The sequence below is a fragment of the Cetorhinus maximus genome, chromosome 9 (assembly GCF_964194155.1).
Source record: "Cetorhinus maximus chromosome 9, sCetMax3.hap1.1, whole genome shotgun sequence".
Classification (NCBI taxonomy): Eukaryota; Metazoa; Chordata; class Chondrichthyes; order Lamniformes; family Cetorhinidae; genus Cetorhinus; species Cetorhinus maximus.
Genome location: NC_135887.1, coordinates 41,906,930 through 41,928,948, shown reverse-complemented (window position 1 = coordinate 41,928,948; position 22,019 = coordinate 41,906,930). Strand labels below are relative to the sequence as shown.

The 22,019-nt window shown below is 43.0% G+C and overlaps 1 protein-coding gene across 4 annotated transcripts in view; it reads left to right on the top strand.

Annotated features, from left to right (window-relative positions):
* Window positions 1–22,019, top strand: part of auts2a (activator of transcription and developmental regulator AUTS2 a) — a 1,158,583-nt gene that overhangs the window by 1,065,848 nt on the left and 70,716 nt on the right. For 3 of the 4 annotated variants that reach the window (XM_078548600.1, XM_078548601.1, XM_078548598.1), the window contains exons 8-9: window positions 13,992–14,622; window positions 15,590–15,843. In XM_078548600.1, the coding sequence (XP_078404726.1) occupies window positions 13,992–14,622; window positions 15,590–15,843 (885 nt within the window). The remainder of the gene's footprint in view (window positions 1–13,991; window positions 14,623–15,589; window positions 15,844–22,019) is intronic. The other variant, XM_078548599.1, reaches the window with a different exon arrangement.

Below are 22,019 nucleotides of genomic sequence, written 5' to 3'. Positions count from 1 at the left end.
AAATAGATTGATAAATAACCTGATTTTGACAGATATGGGGCCCCTCTTGTTCCGAATCTGGTACAACTAGGATATTAGAAACAACTCCTTTGTCATTGTATTTTACCTCTCTTGCCATGACTCTTGCCATAGAAGAATCTCTGAAACCAAAGGAAACTATTCCCCTTGGAGAAACGTAATATTTAGTTTCATACCGTCAATGGCCAACCCTCAGCTGTAAGCTTAATAAACAAGAATATGAATTGCAAACAGAAGATTCTGGAAATACTAAACGGCATCATAAAAGAGACAGTTTAACATTATCAGCTGTAACTCTGTTGGAAAGGAAACCTGAAGACAAGTGAAACAAAAACAAAAAGTGCTGGAAAAACTCAGCAGGTCTGACAGCATCTGTGGAGAGAAAGACAGAGTTAACGTTTCGAGTCTGTATGACTCTTCAAAGCTAAAGGGAAATAGAAATGTGGTGAAATAGGTACTGTTTAAGGGGGGTGGAACAGGTGAAGCTGGATAGAAGGCCAGCAATAGATGGAGACAAAGGAGAGAATGCGAAAGATGTCATAAACAAAAGGACAAGGCGTTGTTAATGGCGGTGGTACTGGCTAAAGGTGGTGCTAATGGTGACACTAAGAGTGGAAAGCAGAAGGTGATAATGGTAGGACCAGGGTAAACACTCTGGAAAGTGACAGATGGCCCTAGTGGGGGTGGGGTGGGGGGAGGGGACGGTGGCGCGAAAATAGATCGACCTTCAGGCAGAGTCAGGCGTAAAATAGTGCACGATGACGTCAGGCGAGCATCCTGATGTCATCGCCCACTTGCGCGATATTTCGGTTGGCGGTCAGGTGGGAGAGTCAGCAGTGCGCCTGTCGACAATTGGGAGGGCTATTAAGGCCGTTAATGTAGTCATTAACCTGGATTTTCTGCTGCCCGTCCAACATTACGTTTGGCGGGTGGGCGAATCAGCCAGGCTGCTTCTTGATTTTTGAGGAAACCTCATCCAAGGGCGGGATGAGGTTTCCAATATTAATTTTAAAAAATAAAATGTTTGGGTAGAATTTTTATCATCAGTACGTTTAGGTGAATGATTCTTATGGGTGGGAATTTTTTTTTGGAATTTCATAACATTTATTTTTGGCTTTAAAATTCTTCAGCTCCCTGAGGCAGCTCTCTGCCTTCAGGGAGCTTTCATTGCGCGCTCCCCCGTGCCCGCACTGGCTTCAGTGCTCGCCCTCCTCCCGCCCCCCCACCACCACCCCAGCAGCGCTGGGCCTTTCAGTGTGCGTTTCACCCTGACTGGCCGTTAATTGGCCAGCCAGCATGAAATTGCGGTTGGGGGCCGATTGCAGGTGGCAGCCCGTTTCCCGGCCGCTCCCAGGCGTGCCCACCGCGCCCGTCCGATGACCCGAAAATCCTGCCTAGGGTTTCCTGATCGGAAGATCTGGGCCAAAATGTTGGAAACAGACAGCATCTCAGCCAGTTCTGAAAAGATGGAGGAGGAAAGCCAAGCCTTATATCCTAAGTACTGAGCTTCCCCTCACTTCTTTACTCAGCCCTGAAACATCTGAAACTTCAAACTTCTTCCCTTCCCCCCAAATATGGACAACGTGTCCCACATTCGCGCAACCCCAGCTGTAAAGAGAATAGTGGATATAGCTCCGGTTTAAAGCTACTAAAATGAATATTAATGAATAGGGCTGCAGAGTGCCCAGCAGAGAGATGACATAATCTTTGTGAAGCTTGCATTAAGCTGGGTTTGAAGAGTGCGGGAGATCAAAGATGGAGAGGTTGGAGCAAGAGGGGGAGTGAATGGGTGAGCCGTCGGTACAAAAAAGCGTTCAGCAATCTAGATTTAGTGTCCCCATGAGCAGCGAGAGTTTTTTTAAAAAACACTTACTGTGCTGGTCAGGATCAGCAGTGGTTGAAGGTGTGATGACTGATTAAATCACCACTGCACTAACTGTTTCTACACAAGGCAAATAGCCTTGTGCAACACTTTACCTTCATGACCCTGCTCCATTTACTGAGACTGCTTTGAAGCTCAGGTTCACTGTGAATATTCAAGAATCCAATTTACCCACCTATTCCAAGGCTGATTTATTTGGTACTTGCCTTTCAAAATGACACACTGGCTGTGGTACAATGTTTTTCCTGGAGCCTTGACTGAAGTACTTTTCATCAAAACACCGGAGGTGGAGTCAAAATTAATCAACGTTGGAGAAATTGTCGCTCGTTGATTTATTACAGTTTAGTTGTGACTTAAAATTGCGCACTGTTTCCAACATTTATCACATCTCTATTTCATTCTGATTGTACCTGGCAGCACCCTAAGCGCCAGTAGCCAGAGAAAACAAAACCCTAGCAGCAAACGCAGTTTCAGCTCTCCAGGGATTACCTTAATGAATGTTCTTATGTATGAGGTTAGTTGTAGAGTGCATTGATTTACTACACTCCTCTCAGCATCTCAAGCCTTTGTATCCTGAAAGCACATATTTTGGCTAACTTTTTGTGAAAAAAAAGTTTTCCTACACTTGTTTCTTTATGTCCTCTGAAGTGAGTCATTCAGCACCACTGTGCTTCCTTCAGTCAGGAGGATGGTTAACGTGGGTGGTGAATTGTGCCATACCTGTATCAATGCCACTACATGATTAGCTAGCAGGGGTATACTTGCAGTGGATTAGGTAAGTCAGTGTATTCCTCACCATCCCATACAAACAGAGGACCTGCTCCATGAAACTTGGGGAAAGCTCTGTGGAGATTGTTGTAGGGTATTGGTTACAGTTCGGTATGTCTGAAGAACTCTTCGTAGTCATATGTAAGCTAACTGTAAGTCTTTATTGACTCTTAGAACTATTTACAAATATACAGGAAAGGGTATAAACTAAGAGCTGTCTCCATGCTTGCTGGTATACACAGCTCTGTCCAACTCTCAACTGATCCTAGGTGTCGGTCATGTGCTGTCTTACATCACCATGTTGGTGGTAAGGTACTCAGTCCCACATTAACTCTATGGCCAGAATCTTCAGGTCGGCGTGCGGGGGCGGGCTCTGCTCACTGACGCGTAAAATGACACACGGTGACATTGGGTGTGCATCCCGACGTCACCGCATGTCATTCCAATTTTCAGTTCGGCTGGCGCACACCGGAGTCGGCTGTGCGCCCGCTGAACTGCCAAAGGCCATTTAAAAACTAATTAAAATACTTAAAGGAGCTGCGCGTTCAACCTTAAGGTTGGCGGGCAGGCGAAGAGCCCAGGCGGCCTTCACAATTTATCATGGAACCTGATCCAGAGGCGGGATGAGGTTTCATGAAGTGTTTATAAATGGAAGAGAAATTTTTATTAAAGTTCATTGACATGTCCCAGTTCATGTGACTCTGTCACATGAGGGGACATGTCTTAAAATGTTTTTTCCTTTATTAAGATTTTTGATAATCAAACTAATCTCCCTGTGGCAACTCTGTGCCTTGGAGATTTCTGCACCCTATCGCGACTCAGCCTACTCCCCCTGCCCGCACAGGGAGCACTCAACGCTTCCGGGTGTGCATCACACTGGGCAGTCTTTAACTGGGGCTGCTGCTCAGCCCCCCACCCCCGAAAATTCTATCCTATATGTGCCAGACCCTTATTCTACAGAGATTATGGCTCAAGCTGGCAACCATTTTTTATTGGGACACCAAAGATGTGGTGAAGGAACAAGGCAAGATGTTGCACAATACCATCAAGGCAGCATTTGACTGAGTGTGGCTTCAAGCAGCCCTAGCAAAACTGGAGTCAATGGGAATCAGGGGGAAAACTCTCCGCTGGTTGGAGTCATATCTAGCACAAAGGAAGATGGTTATGGCTGTTGGAGGTCAATCATCTCAGTTCCAGGACTTCACTGCAGGAGCTCCTCAGGGGAGTGTCCTAGGTCCAACCATCTTCAGCTGCTTCACCAATGACCTTCCCTCCATTATAAGGTCAGAAGTGGGGATGTTCACTGATGATTGCACAATGTTCAGCACCATTGGTGACTCCTCAGATACTGAAGCAGTCCATGTCCAAATGCAGCAAGACCTGGACAATATCCAGGCGTGGGCTGACAAGTGGCAAGTAACATTCATGCCACACAAGTGCCAGGCAATGACCATCTGCAACAACAGAGAATTTAACCATTGCCCCATGACATTCAATAGCATTACCATTGCTGCATCCCACATTATCAACATCCTGGGGGTTACCATTGACCAGAAACTGAACAGGACTAGCCATATAAATACTGTGGCTACAAGAGGAGGTCAGAGGCTGGGAATCCTGTGGCAAGTGACTCACTTCCTGACTCCCTAAAGCCTGTCCACCATCAACTAGGCACATCAGGAGTGTGATGGAATACTCCCCACTTGCCTGGGTGAGTGCAGTTCCAACAGTACTCAAGAAGCTTGACACCATCCAGGACAAAGCAGCCTGCTTGATTTGCACCCAATCCACAAACATTCACTCCCTCCATTACTAATGCACAGCGGCAGCAGTGTGTGCCATCGACAAGATGCACTGCAGGAACTCACCAAGGCTCCTTAGGCAGCATCCTCCAAACGCACGACCTCTACAATCTAGAACGTCATGGGCAACAGATGCATGGGAACACCACCACCTGGAAGTTCCCCTTCAAGCCACTCAGCATCCTGACTTGGGAATATATCGCCATTTCTTCGCTGTTGGTGCGTCAAAATCCTGGAACTCCCTCCCTAACAGCACTGTGGGTGCACCTACACCACATGGGCTGCAGCAGTTTGAGAAGGCAGCTCAGCACCACCTTCTCAAGGGCAACTAGGGATGGGCAATAAATGCTGGCCTAGCCAGTGAAGCACACATCCCATGACTGAATAAAGAAAAGATCAAGGCACTCCATTTGAGTTTGCCTTCTCCTTTAGCACTTTATTTTTTTTAAGGACTCAATTTGGTTAGCATTTCTATTAACATTTACATTCTGCAAGTATTCCATATCATATAACAAATATCCCTTGCTTCTGCTAGGACCTTTGCTAATAGAAATTCTAAAAGAAGAAGTACCTCTTTTCTTTCCTTCTCTTCCGAACATTCCCCCACCTCCCCCCATGATTTGAAGGGAAATAGCAGCCTTATAGGTAACATTACTGACAAACCTGGCTCAAGTGACTCATCTGATTAAACGTCAGAGCGTATAGAATCTTTGAATGTATACTTGAGTCATAAATTGGGCTAGGAATGGAATCAGTATAACGTAAGTTCCTTGTGAGAAATTTACATATTATTGTTACATAAAAGAGTCACTGTAGTTCAAAAATAAAGTTGTAAAGCACTTTGGACATCCTGAGATTGTGAAAAGTGATGTAAAAATTCAAGTTCTTTCTTTTATCTGCTATTAAGAACAACAGAATCCAGATAGCGCTTTTAATCGTGCCTATTCTTTTCCTGTCGACTTGGTTTGCTTTTTTCTGGAATTTTCTGGGGTACTTGCATGGCTTCCCTGTGCACACTTGAAAGACTAGAAACCATGGGAGCGCCCCCCAGACTCAAGCTCTCCATAGAAGATTCGCTTTGATAAATGAGTGTCAGACATTCTGGTTACATGACTAGCCCGCCTGTCATGACTGTTTTAATATGGCATGCCAGTTTCTTTGAGCACCTCACTATCTGGTATTTTGTCCTGCTACCTGACCTTCGAAAACTTCTGAAGGCAGCTCAGGTGAAAGTGAGCTTCTTGCATGATGCTGTGGAAGAAAACTAAAGTAATGTACCAGCCTACTCAAACAAAGTCCAATCTCGAGCCTGATGTTTCAGTCTTGGGCCAAAACCGGTCAGCAGTGGGCAAGCTCACTTATCTCTAGATCTATTTATATTCACGGCAAGACACGTGCAAGAATTACCAAAGGAAGTGTAGCCTTCGACATCAGTCTGCAAATGAAGAGAAGCAAATCTGCCTACCAAACTGAAAGTCTATAGAGCAATAGTCCTGTCCACTCTGTTCTTCACACAAGAGACTTGGACTGTGTACCAGCACCATGCCAAGAAACTCAACTGCTTTCACTTGAGCTGACTTCAGAAGATCAGATGATCAGGACAAAATACCATGCAGTAATGCAGAAAGGTAGTAAAACCACCATCTTCTCTAAATTACAATCATAATACTTCAGTGTATATCTGTGTATATTTTAAAATAAATGTTTAGAGATTCCAGTATGTGTTGTACAATGCTCCCTTTGGTAAGCAAGAACCCTAAACCTCAATAAACCATTAAATGTTGGAAAGCAATAGTGAGGCAATTCTGCTATGAAATTGTTAGTATAAACCTTCTAACTACAGATACAGGAATGAATACTGCATTCTAGCTCCTGTTTATAGCAGTATCCTGTATTTCCAAATGGGTCCTGTAATTTGAAAGCAGTTATTTCATCAGCTTTTTGAGTTTTGTTTTAGCACTTTAAAATGGACAACATGAGCCCATAGTCAATTTACATCATCTTGTATTTAATAATTCACCACAGAAATTGTAATTTGGGCCATTTTTACACGGCTTAATCAGTGGAAGAACTATCCTACAGTGAAATTCAGTATAAACAGGGGAAATTTGGTTACATGACCCCCATCACTTGATTGGGGAGAAAGTGATATCACTACTGTCAAATAGTACAAGCAGCACCTTATACTCTCACAAATAAGGCCCTTCTTTTGATTAGCAATCAGAAAGATGCCTCCAGAGGGTATGGTGGGGAACAAACCTGGACTTGTGTGTAGGCCTTTGAAAACCACGATACGGGTGACTGTAGTAAGGTTGAGTATTGGCACTGAAATGAGAGGTTGCAGAAGCCTGTCTGCTGTAGATGAGCACAGTGCTAATATTTACAGAAATCAAAATTGAGATGTTGCCAACAACCCACTGAAGTACTTACTTGATACGGAGTCTGGTTTGCAGCCGCATCCTGCAGGGCAGTATTTAAACACCGGAGGTATCTCGCACCGCAGTGGAACAGACTCCTCATTCCTTAGATTCTTGTTATTAAATGGAGCACCCAGTTGGTGTGGTCAGTTGGAGATTTAATGTCAGACCCTTGTATTTGATGTAAAGCTGGTCCAGGCATCCAAACATTTTCAGCCATTGTTTACGCAACATTGGAAAAGTAGCAGCCTGACCCGTTTATTTTCCTTCCTGCTGTTAAACTCCCCAAAAGTTTTCATTCCATCTCAATGAAATGTGCACATCGAGCTGCTTCCAACTGGAAAAAGAGAAGGAGCTTTAACGTGCTTTTAATCATCTGCCGATCCGAGTTTCACTTTGTGAGCTTTGCAGTGTAAAGCAATCTCGTTTGCTATTGGCTGAGAAGTTTCAGAGCGATTTTGACCTGATCTTCAAAATGTCTTCTCCATCCTTGCTGCCTCCTTAACAGGGAGTGAAATGCGCATAAGGACAGAGGTTCCTGTCCGTACAGAAATTGTCCACATCTGTATTAATGAGACTGTTTGAAGATACCTTCTAATTGTTGGAGGTTAGTGCTTCCATCTGTTGCAGCAACCTACCGATTCAAGGCTCCAGCAGCACCTAGAGTGACTGCACTGATGCATGCAGTGTGACTCGCCCAGCCTTCAGAGACTGGAGAAGATTGGAGACTGACCTGGAAGCAGGAGTGGGCTTCTTTTGCTTATTCAGCAGGCCACTCCTCAGCCAGGTTAAAAAAATAACTCCCATACCAATTAGTGGACTTCCACTTTTCTTATGAAAGGCAATGGATGCAGATGGGATAAAAGGACACAAATTCCAAATTGGTAAAGGCAAATGTGGAGCTGATGTCAGCAAAGAACAGTCAAGAAATGAGTTGGGCTGACACATAGAATGATGGAGGCTGTTGGATGCCATGCTGTAGTATCTTTCCAGATACACAATTAAGATATATTAATTTTGTGACAGAAACTTCAAACATATTACCAGGCAACCATCTTGGAGCACAGCACAGAGGGAATTAGACTAATGAGCAGGAAACAAAAATAGCTTACAAAACAGTCATGTTTATCTTGGGGCAGATGAATTCTTTAATTTAGGTTTTCATTGACAGCATTAAACACCTCTTATTTAGGTATGTCATGGGTCCCATAGAACAATACTCCCTTGCTGATTCCAAATCGTAAACCCAGTCCCAACCCAGATTGGCACCCTCCACCACTGCAACCAATACAAACCTTTCCATTTTCAGCACAAATCATCCTTGTGATCTGTGAGTGAGTTTGACAATTTGTAATTGGTTGTGGGCAGTCTGGTACTCTGAACCACATGACCACAAGGAAACTAGGATGAGACTATCCAAACCAACTTTGCACAGAGCTCAGGTAGCATTAATATGAGGAGACTTTCAGCCCATTCGTATGGGCTGGTTATGAATACTGTGTACTAATCTCCTGTTTCACTTTGGGCATGGGGAGATAGCAAAACATTCTTTTAAAATAAAATGATGAAAATCTAATAATGTGGTACTGCAGCTGGGCATCCTGGGATTATGAACTTTGGCCCGACATTGGGAGGATACGTGCTCTTCTTTGGTCATAGTGAGTGAGATGTGTGACCAAATCTGTTGATTTTGCAAATTACTGTTTATTTTTGGAGTTGACCATGCCAGATTACTGGGTGAAGTTTGACAGTTTAGTGGCACAAAATCCTTTCCTGTTGACTTCCCTGTCAAGAATTGGCCTTGGAATTCTGCAACTTTGGTTTACCTATCTGAGTTGTTTTGAATATGGAACATCAACAAAGCACATGGAAAAATCGTTCGTTCATACATTTGGCCCAGTTTGTATCTGCTCAGACTGTAGTCGCATTTCAAGTTTGTATCTGCTCAGACTGTAGTCGCATTGGTTAGCTGACGAGACACGTTTAACCAGTTTAGGAGAACTAGCAATGGGAGGACGGCAAGCATGAGAACTTGGAGCTGGAACAGAATTCTAGTCTTGCTTGTTTTAACATAGTAATTGGTAACAGTGAATTATTAATCCAGCCATCAATGTAGGGCTTTCATTGGGTAACAGGATGGGGCAGACTTGCTAGTTTTTGTTGGCCAAAGCTGAGATGTGACTTTTGTGGACTGAGGTATATGAGGTATTTGTACTTTGATTACTGAAGAGCCTGTGAGGGAAAGTATGTTAATCACTTTTTATGTTGACAGACTGGCTCTCAAATACTTGTGGTTTGATCATAAAAATCTCACACATCGATTGAGCTGGAACACTGAATGTGTTAGCATTTCAGTTTGACTGAGGAGCACCATGTAGGATATTTTGGGTTTTTTCCTCATTAATATTCTCTGTCAGTCTCATTCCTTCTCCTCCTTGCCCAAGGGTGTTAACTCCTGGCTGAAGTCTAGTTCCCTGAATGGCATCATCCTCTGGTACTTCAGCCAAATCGCCATTATTCATGTCCAAGTCTGAAAGACTGTTTTAAATTGATGACTCTTATTGCTAAATCCCCAGCTAGAAGAAATAGGCTTTCCCTATTACCCTGTCAAAATAGTTCATAATTTAAAACCCTCTATTAAATCTGCAAGCCTTCCCTGCTTCAGTGGAAGTAGTCCCAGTATTTCAAGTATGTCTTCCTAACTCCATTTTCCCACCCCTGGCATCAACCTGATGAATAGTCACTGTGAGATCTCCATGGCTTTAATGTCTTTTGTTTTGTAATTGGGTGCACGAAAACTACTTAGTACCATAACCTCAGCTATTTCAAAGTTTGGTGCAAATTTGTCACGATGCCTTTACTGCCTGTACCCCTTTTTTAACACTATTGGTTTTCTTTTAATTGCTTTTGATAACTGCAGTCACACTCTTAGAATATCACGTAGCTGAATCCTTGCTACTTATCTACATCTTTTCATTGACTGTATGCTTGCATTTGTGTTTCTACTTCCAAAACGTATTACCTTACATTTATCCACATTAAGTTACATCTGACATTTATCTATCCATTCCATTATGCTGCCCAAGTCTTCCTCAAATCTTTTTTTTTATAGCTGGAATCTGTTCCTCTGCCGAAGTACATATCAGCTAAATATTCCAAGAACAAAGTAGCCAACCTAGCTCTCCTCAGACTTTTTTGATCATTAAACTACTCTCATTATTCCAATTCACATATAAAATAACAGACACAGTTGGGAGAAGTTGATATCACTGCATACATCGACATTGCAAGGCAACAGAATCCTTTATAGAAAGAGTTTTTTCATCTAAATTGGGTTCATAAGTCAAAAATATTTTTAGACCAAAAATCTCAAAACTGTTTCACACAAGTTTTTGGGAAATGCAGAGACTTAGTTCAAAATTTATCATTAAAGGTGTTAAGATATCATGCCATTAGTTCACTCGGGGTTTAAAGTTGATGTAAGTACATAATCTCTCCTCCTTTATTCCCTGCTAAATGGTGAGCTAGTAGGGGAGATTACTCTTCTTGGTAAAGGGTGAGCTCGTAGGAAGGAATTACTCATTCCTGCTAAATTGTAGCTCAGTTGGAGCGACTGCTCCTCCTGTTGGAGTGGAAGTAGCTAATCACTTGCAAAATAAAAATGGTTAAAAACCATATACCGCTAATCTGCTATATTATCTGCTCCATATTGTTGCTTTTGCTGTAACCCAAGCTGTTCAGGCAGCTGCAAATTGTGATTTGCGCTGCTGGGTAATGTGCCATTAACCGACCAAAGGGGCACTTTATTGACAGTGAAAGGAAAGGCCTTCTTAACATAACAGTAATTTGCATATTTTGCCTTAAGAGTCAGAAACCTGACAAATTGATTCTTTGGGGATATTAAATGTACATTATATGTATTCAAATGAATTCTTTTGGGATACTAAATACGCATTACGTGTCATTTTGAAACCCTTGAGACCTAATTAGGGGAGCATGTAGTGCATTACTTCATAATTTTAGAACAACTGGTTTAAAAAAAATGTCACTCTAGCTTGGGGTGGCATAAATGGCAAATAAGATGGCTTTAGCATTATATTTAAAAGGTCTGTCACTATCAATTGCCTCCTGACTTGTCTTTCACAAGTCAAGAAAATTTACCTGGGGTAAGGACTCAACAATTGTAATATCATTAGGCTGTGCCAAGTATAAAGCTGGCACTATATAACACAGGCACTACACATACTTTCCTAGACTCAGGGAAAATAAGTTGCCAACTATCTCATTTATCTAGTTGAAGAACATGCTAATTACTTTTTCTTCTGGAGGAATGCACTCTACAATCCTGAAGCAATTAAGGTCCTCCTGAATGTTGTCCAATTTTGGGCAGGAAGTCAACAGGCGGAATCTGATGGAGGTGACAGGATTCTCGGCTGCTGGCTAGAGAACCAGTGAGACCTCCGAGTTGCCTCTTATCGAAAAGGCCCGCCACATCTTGTGGCACTCAGCCATTTAACAGGCCAGTGGCAGGCCTTCCCCTGGATCAAGGACCCTGAGGGCAGAATTGCTGCCAATCAGAGGCTCTTTTGGACTCAGCAGTGCCACCGGGGAGGCGGTGGCTGCTGCCGGTGCTACACTCTCCCAAGGCCTCAGATTGAGGAGGGACCTAGGCATAGGTGAGTGATAGTGGGAAAGTGGTTGTGGCATGGGGGTTGAGGGAGAGGGGAAATCAGCAGCAAGGGCAGGAGTGCGGGCCCCCCCCCCCCCCCCCTTCCCAATGGTGAGTCCCTTAATCAGGCACTGAGTGCCTTTGAACGAGGCATTAATTGTCCACTTAAGAGCCTCAATTGGCAGTGGGGCGGGAAGGCCGTCCGTGGGCCCTCCCACCTTGACTTAATCAGGGGCGAGATGAGAAGGTGGCAGGATACCCACCTGCCGCCCTCCCACCTGATTAAATGCGCCCCCTTCCACCAAACTCGCCATGGGGAAGGCACAAGATTTCACCTACATTTTTGAACAAAGAATTCATGCTCAAATTTCTAAGAATGTTAATTTAACACCGCATGTTCAAAACAAGTTCATTTTTCTCCATCCTGTGGTTGGAGAATCATTAAGAATCTTGAGAATTGGCAGGCCAAACATCTAAACTCAAGCTATGATTGTTCCAGTGCTCAGCTGGGTTTTTGTTGTGCAGTTGAGGAATATTTTGGGCCAATAAGAAATGTGTAATTAACATTTGGATAAAGGCAGCTTGAGAGAATTTTATTGAGGTTTGTCATCACTCTACATGGGAAATATATTACATGTCATCTGTTAATGAGTTCCTTAAAAAGAATGCAGAGCTCAGACCAGCTCACGAAACTTCTCAGAATATGGGCGTTTTTAAAGTCAATGCGTTAGTCCTGTGGAAGGTTTGCATGTATCAGAACCCACTGAAATATTCAAGCGGTCTTAGAAAATGAGAAAGATCTGCCATTTTCTTATTTGTATCGTAGAATGAAAATCATCAGAAAGTAATGATTAGTCACAAGTATTGCAAGATTAATGCATATTTCCTATTTTCTGGTGCCTGTAGGTATTATTTTATTATTTCATGCTTTTGTTTCCTTCTATTTACATGTTCCCAACATTTTCCATCACTTTTATCCTCTCTCTTCTCTCCTAAATGTTTTTGCTTCTTGCTGCATATGATTCCATGGCTCCAGACTGAGTGGGGAGCAAACCTGGTCTATGCAGCTTAACCAGTCATTGCCTGAATCCATTAAGTCATTAGAGGGAGTCCCATTTAATAGTTTTGTAATCTTCTTCTAAAACAATGGACATTTTCAAAACCACAAAAGCAGATTCCACTTGTTACTAAAATGTAGCACTAACATTTACAAATCAGATGGTAAAGAGGTAAAACTCACCTGACACACGCTGTTGATTTGCAAACTAGAAATTCCTTACATTAAGCTTTCTATTATTGTTAATATGATTCATTATATTAATATTCCTGATATTCCTGGTCAATTCATGTGAAAACAGGATTTTTCTGTGATTCTGAGAAAACTTGCTTGTATTAATGTTCAGGTTCTTTAGCTCTTCATGTTACTTGAATAGTGTTTGGGCTTTGGAACAAGCATTTCTGATTTTTTTCACAACATCGGAGACCTATGAACAAAGAAATCTAGATAAAAGAAAAATCTTACCATCAATAAAGTGGAAAGAAAACCTTCCTTGATATAGCTATAAGCAGTTTGTGTTTCAGAGATCTCACTCACTTACGCGCACACACACACACACACAGTCACCTGTTTGTTTATTGTGGTGACTAACAGCAGATGGATGAACATTAAAAATACTATTTGACAAAATTATTTATATTAAATATTTTGAAGTGGAATATTTTCTTCTGATAACACTGAGAAGCGAGAGTTCTTGGATAATCTCCTACTTGGTTCAAATATTAGCAGAGGTGTGGAAGCAAATTATCCATTTGATCTCTCACTCAGGGCAAGAGTGACCTACAGAGGTAGAAGGGAGAGAAGATTTGAAATCATGTACAAGTTATATAAATGTAAAAAATAATTAGCATCCGCTATTCTTTGTTCCAGCTATATTTCTGGGCGTTTATGTTAGAAAATGTCTTTGTGTCCAGTTTCCATGGCCATTCCTGGAGGCAGACTCTATGTCCCCTGTGAGCCTGCTTACCTAATATCAAAGCAAATGTAGTAAGCTTGTTGAGTTGAGCTGAGCATCCTTTTCACTGTACTCCAGCCGATGAGAATATATCCTTGTGAGCTCCTGCTCATGGATCTCCACCTCCTATAGCCTACAGAAACAGTAACTGGCTATACTGCAAGCAGCGAGAGAGAAAATCAGACAAAAATGACTCACTTTCACCACAGTTCCCCTGACAGAGAAGGGTCTGTTTGGTTGATCACCTATTTGTTTCAAATTTAGCATTTTAGTTTCTATTATTTTAGTGAATATTTGACTAGTGTAAGTTGAAGAGTGGAGTACAGCCAGAGCATAGACACTTCATCGATCAGACTGAACTATATCACCTGATATGTAATTGAAAAGATGCATTTTAATTTCTTCCTTCTGTTCTCTTTACAGTTACTGACTTTAGTGTCAGCGCACTAACAACAAATGACACCCGAGAAGCAAGAGGACCAAATGTCCGCAAAATTTCAGGGTTAGAACGAAGTCAGGAGAAAAGTCAAGAGGGCACCAAAGACCAGCTGCTTCTGCTTGCTGTGGCTAAAGAGCCTGTTGCTCAGGCTCAGACCCCATCCCAGCCCCAGCCCCAACCCCAGCCCCAGCCCCAACCCCAACCCCAACCCCAATCCCAGTCCCAGCCGAAACTCTGCTCTCCAATTCCTGTGCAGACCCAGATTACACAGCATTTGCCCCAGCCACAGCCAAAGGCTCTACCACAGACCCAGGGTCAAGCCCAACCACAATCCCAGTCTTTACTTCCATCCCAACCCCTAATTCCATCTCAACCCCAACCTGTACCTCTACCCCAAACTGTACCTCTACCCCAACCTCAACCTCAACCTATATCTCAGACTCAAGCTCAAGCCCAGACTCAAACTTCTCAGCACCAGCCTCAACCTCAGCCACAACCTAGGGCACCTTCTCCTACACAGCCAGTTCAAAGTCAACTTCCATCTCGGCCAACATCGCGGAGCCTCCCACAATCTCTGTCTGTGTACAGCAGCAGCCTAAGTCTAAACAGCATAAGGTGAGCAATTGAGATTGTTTATTACTCTTCATATGTATTTGAAAGATAATAAAATACTTGTGAGAACATCTACTTAACCAAGCATATGTATAAATTTCTAACTTGAACCCACTTTAAGCTTGAGTTAATTGTAATAAAATGCATGAACTACAACTTTAAGTGTTGTTTGAATTGTGCCTAACAGCCACAGACCATCACACACAGGTGATAGTGTCTGACATGAATGTACACCACATAATTGTGAACAAAAATGAGTGTGATTTAAAATTTAAATAAAGTTTGTATAATCATTTGATGGATACATATTTGAGCCTTATGCTTTAGTGACATGAACAATTTCTGTGTGAACAACTTTACCCCCCCAATTTTGCCTGCCCTTCTGCTGACTCATGGGGCATGTTTTCAAAAGACCAGTCTACATATGTTACTGAACAGCTGACTGATGACAGTCACCAGTGAAAGGCATTACAGTCAAGCCTGACCCTAACATCTACATACTTTCCAGCAGGTATGACTGGTTAGCAATCAGGAGTGGGAAATCTGGTTAAGATGGCTAAATTGGCAGACATTGTTGATTTGAACTTAGGATCACCCTGTATTTTCCAATGGTTATCATGCCTTTCAGTTTATAAAGACATGGACACATGTTTCATAAGACACTTGAATTGTGGCAACAACTCCCCTTGAAAGGCAACATTGTACTTGTGATTCCACAACTAATTCAAATATTCTGCACAATTATTTTAATGTACATGATTCACAGTGATAGGGAAAGGAGAGAGAATCATCCCTCCCTCATTATCTCCAAGAATTGCAGACATTAATATAAGTGCAGGATCAATAAATGGTAAATGAGATTGCATGTGTTGGAAATGCTATTAAGTGCCAGTATTAAGTACAAATTGTTTATGAAGCCTGTTTATGAATCTCATTGTGCTTTTTGTTTCTCCCTTTCTCTCCCTCTCAGCAGCAGCAGAAGCAGCACTCCAGTCAAACCTCAAGCTCCTCCAGCACACATTTCGCATCATCCTTCCACCCCAAATTTTTCTTTGGCCCTAGCAGCCCATAACACTTCACATACTTTTACGCCTAGTCTGCAGCCAGCAAATCATTCGCATCATCCCACTATGTTTGCCCCCCATTCAGCTCTACCACCACCTCCCCCACTGACGTCAAGTGCACTTCAGGTTCCAGGACACCCTGCTGGCGCTGGATATTCAGGTGAGTGATGTGCTTCCCAGCAAACCCATCTCAATTACATTGATGTTTTAAAAACAGAAATGTTATTCCTTATTTCTCTCTCTTTTCCATCCTTATCATCATTGCCATTCATGAGCTTCAAAACAAAGGAACAGAGAAGTAGAAATCCACTTGATTGTTAGCTCCTTACACCTCATGTATAGTCCACATGTGTAGATACAGTGCAGTCATATCCTTACTGTACAAATTTGCTATATCATCAAAAGAGTAAGTGTATATCTCTACCTGATCCATTGCTTTTATGAATCTCATTATTTTTCCATGACTGGTTGTTTTATTTTCTTCTGCAGTTGGTCCAAATCAATTATGTGTTATGTTGTATTGATCAGCCAGAAAGTTTGTACACAATTGAAAGTGTGAGCATGTATCTTTGAAAAGATTCAAAAATATGATATTTGTAAAATAAATAACTGATGGTGATGTCCATCACCCTTTCAGATGATCTCAGATGTTTACATGGTCTCCTAAATAACATACACAACAATATAGTGACTCAGTTGGTACGTAATCCTAAGTGTTTTGAAGGTTGAGCATATCTGCTCACCAACCTTGCTTATGGTTACGGTCCCAGTTATTATGTTGTACGTTTTAAGGCTGGTGGCAAAGGCAGCCCAAAAGCAGGCATTTTGTTGCTGCCAGAATTAAGCAGCCTGAAGACAATTCTCAAATGTTTGTCTGAAACTTCCTTCCAGTTTGCAGAAGGGTATTGTTGTGGTAGAATATAATAAATATTAATTTATTAATATTTAATGCTCCAACTAGCGGTCATTCAGAACGCTCAATGGCATTTTGCTAGCAGTGGAGTGGCCTCCCACTGCTGGTGGCAGCCTGGGAGACCATCAAACCAGAAGCTCCATCCCCCAGTGAGGCAACTGCGGCCTGAAGACTGCCGCCAGAGGAGTTTCTCTCTGATTGAAAGGGCCTGCCTGCTTGACCCCTTGTAGATATTTAATTTTTTTGCCACTAAGGCTGCCTCTATTTTGAGCAGCTCTCAAAGTTTCCCACCCGTTGCAGTAGTTCCCACCTCCCTCAATGGGGCTGCTGAGACTCTCGACCTTCTGGCCCTATGATTGAGCAAGTAGCCTCGAGAGCCCACCAAATGTCCTCCTTGAGCCCCTATTTAGTCCTGAAGGTGGAATCCCAAAGCCCATGGGAAAATCCTACCCTTTACGTTCAACAGTTGTCACCTTACAGCTAAGACAACTCTTTAACACTTTTTTTTTTATTGTCAATGCCTGGTTTGCAAGGAGGTATTTGAGTTTGCTTATCCTTGATGGTCAATGTGGATGAGAGATGCTGCCTGACCCTGTTACTACATTTGGGATAAACACATGCTCACTACATAGAATGCTGTCATTCTTAGTGATGGTCCATGTTGAATCAGCCATAGCTGCTAGTAGTTGGCTTTCATTTTAAGCCATTAATTTGTTCATAGGCACTTTACAGATGCTTGTAAGATTTTTCTGTGTAACTTGCTTAATAACGAATGGAATGGTTGCATTGGGTATATAATGTTGATGTATAAAATTAATGATTTCTTTAACTTACTATGAAGTAGCCTTATGGCAGCACCCAGATCTTTGTCTTGTGACATTTAATCAGGAATAATAACATCCACAACAACACCTTGGATTTATATATCACCATCAATGTAGCAAAATGTCTCAAGGTGCTTCACAGAGATGTAATCTGAGCCTAAGAATTAGGTTTTAAGAAAGGTGAGCAAACACTTGGTCAAAGAGCTGGTTTTAAAGAGGATTGTAAAGGAAAGTACAGAGATTTTGACAGGGATCGACGTTAGTGGCTTAATTTTTCAATATTACACAAAGAAATTGTGTCTAGTTCGAGACTCGATGTTGAACAAGCAGCCTAACAAGTACAGAGGTATTGGAAAGCTGAACAAAGGCAATGGAGAGTTAGTTTGTGCACAAGTGGAAGCTGACCTTATATCTGTGAATGATATTGCCAAGAGGCAGCATGTATATAATGAAGAGATGGGGCCAAGAACAGATCCTTAGGGGATTTGGGGGACTTGAGAGTTAACAATGCATAGGTGGCAAGAGCTGAAGTGCTGTATGATTGGATTGGATAAGTAAGAGTGGAATCAGGTTGGGGCAGTCCCACTGAGTTGATCAAAGGAGGACAGGTATTGTAAGAGGATTGCATGTCAGTGGTTGCAGAAAAGGTACACCATGGCCACATTAACATAGGATGTTATTTGGAACTTTGGTTAGGACTATTTCAGTGCCGTGGCAGGGTAGATTGGAGAGATTCAAACATAGAGTTGCAGGAAATATGTGCAGCAATTTAGTTGGCGAAAATTTGTTCAAGACCTTTGAAGAAGAAGGGGAGGGTGGAAATTGAGCAGAGATTTGTAAAGGCACAGAGAGTTTAAGATTTTTTGAAGAATGGGGGTGACGATAGCGATTTTGAAAGTGGGTGTGGGGGGGAGCAGTGACAGTGGTGAGGCGAGCATAAAGAGAAGTTGGGTGCTGGGTAAGTAAGCCAAGGGAAACGAGGTGGGTCTCATAAACAAGATGAGTTCAGAGAGGGTAGAAAAGAAATTGGGGAAGAAACTAAACAAAGATGCCAGTTCAAAGCTAGCATACCAGGGAAACCAGAGGAGAGATTTAACTTTGTTGTCTGGCGCACTGACCTCTACCTCGCAGAGGCTAAGCATCAACTCGCAGACACTTTCTCCTACCTCCCCCTGGACCCCACCACTGAACATCAAGCCGTTGTTTCCAGGACTGTCACTGACCTCATCTCCTCTGGAGATCTTCCTCCACAGCTTCCAACCTCACAGTCTCCCAACCTCAGACGGCCGGCTTCTACCTCCTACCCAAAATTCACAAACAGGACTGTCCCGGCAGACCAATCATGTCAGCCTGTTCCTGCCCCACGGAACTCATTTCTTGCTATCTTGACTCCATTCTCTCTCCCCTTGTCCAGTCTCTTCCCACCTACATCTGCGATTCCTCTGACGCCCTACATCATATCAACAATTTCCAGTTCCCTTGCCCCAACCGCCTCTTCTTCACCATGGACGTCCAATCCCTCTACACCTCCATCCCCCACCAGGATGGTCTGAGGGCTCTCCGCTTCTTCCTTGAACAGAGGCCTGAACAATCCCCATCCACCACTAATCTCCTCCGTCTGGCTGAACTTGTTCACTCATTGAACAACTCCTTAAACTCGTCTCACTTCCTCCAAATAAAAGGTGTGGCTATGGGTACCCGTATGGGCCCCAGTTATGCCTGTCTCTTTATGGGGTATGTGGAACATTCCTTGTTCCAGTCCTACTCAGGCGCCCTCCCACAACTCTTTCTCCGGTAGATCGATGATTACTTCGGTGCTGCTTCATGCTCTCGTCTGGACCTGGAAAAATTTATTAATTTTGCTTCCAATTTCCACCCCTCCGTCATTTTCACATGGTCCATCACTGACACTTCCCTCCCTTTCCTTGACCTCTCTGTCTCAATTTCTGGTGATAGACTGTCCACCAATATTCATTACAAGCCTATCGACTCCCACAGCTACATCGACTACATCTCCTCACACCCCGCTTCCTGTAAGGACTCCATCCCATTCTCTCAGTTCCTTCACCTCCGCCGCATCTATTCTGATGATGCCACTTTCCAAAACAGTTCCTCTGACATGTCTTCCTTCTTCCTTAACCGAGGTTTTCCACCCACGGTGGTTGACAGGGCCCTCATCTGTATCTGGCCCATCTCCCACGCATCCGCCCTCGCTCCTTCCTCTCCTTCCCAGAACCATGATAGGGTCCCCCTTGACCTCACTTATCACCCTACCAGCCTCCGCATTCAAAGGATCATCCTCCGCCGTTTCCGCCAAATCTAGCATGATGCCACCACCAAACACATGTTCCCTTCACCCGCCCTGGCGGCATTCCGCAGGGATCGTTCCCTCCGGGACACCCTGGTCCACTCCTCCATCACCCCCTACACCTCAACCCCCTCCCACGGCACCTTCCCATGCAACCGCAGAAGGTGTAGCACCTGCCCCTTTACTTCCCCCCTCCTCACCGTCCAAGGGCCCAAACGCTCCTTTCAAGTGAAGCAGCACTTCACTTGCACTTCCCTCAATTTAGTCTACTGCTCTCAATGCGGTTTCCTCTACATTGGAGATACCAAACGCAGACTGGGTGACCGCTTTGCGGAACACCTTCAGTCTGTCCACAAGCATGACCCAGACCTTCCTGTTGCTTGCCATTTCAACACACCACCCTGCTCTCATGCCCACATGTCCGTCCTTGGCCTGCTGCAATGTTCCAGTGAAGCTCAACGCAAACTGGAGGAACAGCACCTCATCTTCCGGATAGGCACTCTACAGCCTTCTGGACTTAACGTTGAGTTCAACAACTTCAGATCATGAACTCTCTCCTCCATCCCCACCCCACCCCCTTTCCGATCCCCCTTTTTCCAATAATTTATAATTTTAAAAATATACTTTTCTTTCCCCACCTATTTTAAAATTTATTTCGATCTATCGTTTTATCTCCACCTTTTAGCCCATTTCGATCCCTTCTCCCCACCCCACCCCCACTCGGGCCATCTGTCACTTGCTTGTCCTGCTTTCTACCCTTAATGCCCCCATTAGCACATTCCTTAGATAATATCACCACCGTCAACACCCCTTTGTCCTTTTGTCTATGACATCTTCGGCAATCTCTTCTTTGCCTCCACCAACACTGGCCCTCTATCCACCTCTAACTGTCCCACCCTCCTCAGCCAGCATATATTTCACCTCATTTCTATATTTCCTTAGTTCTGACGAAGAGTCATACGGACTCGAAACGTTAGCTGTATTCCTCTCCTCAGATGCTGTCAGACGTGCTGAGTTTTTCCAGCTATTTTTATTTTTGTAAGAGATTTAACTTGATGGGCAAGGCAAGATGGGGAGCCAGCTAAACAGATAGTATCTGTGCTGGTGCATAAGGAGTCATGTTTTTGGGGGTGAGGGTGAAAGGTGCAGGGAATGGAATTTCAAGGATCATTTCAGTAATGAAGAAGAGAAACCATGGATTATCTTTGCTTTCCAACATGATCCTGGAGGTTTTTATAGAGGAGAATGACATCCATTAGCACTTGATCTGAACCAGCCGATTCTGATGATGGTAGGCTACACTAGTTGTACATCACATATGCTCAAGTCTGCACTCAAGCCAATAATTATCAGTCATAGAATAAGTCTAGACTTTCAGTTTGTCAGGGTCAGAATTTGTGTTTCATTTTACTACCTGTGATCAGTATGTTTGCATGTAAAAGGTGAATGTTTCCTTACCCTTAGAGTGAGTGTCCCAATTAAATGATTCTGGCAGCAAGTTTGTTGTGAGTTTAGAAATAAAGATTATTATTTATTATCACACACTTACCCCAAATTTAACGCAATGTTTCACTTGTTCCACACGCTGTCTCACACACACACAAAGATTAGATGCAGATGAAAGTAATATACTGTTACATCTCATAATTATCTCCATCTCTTTGATGGCAGGCCTGGTGCAGTTGATGCTTTAAAGTTGAAGTGAAGGTATTGTAAAGTGAGGGATTCTCAGCAGGTTTCTTGTTGTTGAGTTTCTAGGAGGTTGGTTCTCAGGTGAACTTTAACTGGAACAGGTTGGGGAATCTTTTTCTTTCTTTTAGGTGTTATGACCCTTGACCAGACCCCCAAGTACTTGGTACAATAAGTGGTTAGGGACTAGTTACTTTTTGTTTAAAGTAGACAAAATTTAAGACACTTGCTAAGAGAATGAAGCCACAAGAATCCATGGGTTTAGAACAAACAAAAATAAACTTTACTATACAAGGTCAGAAAAAAAACAGTTTACAATATCTGTCTTATACTCCAACATTCAGGGTTAATATAAGGTACATGTGAATTAACAGGCAAGTTGAACACACCACACTGCACAATAAATGGCAGATGTGACCAAAACAAATTCCGCGGATTTCACAACAACCCCATCCAGATGCCAGTAAACACTGTGAGTCAACTAATCTCATTGAAACTTTGTCTTTCTCATGAGGGATTCCAACCTTCACTTTGAACATCCCATCTTGGAATTCTCTCCAAAGGTTACTCCAACTGGGATGGCCTCATCGATGGCCCCCTCA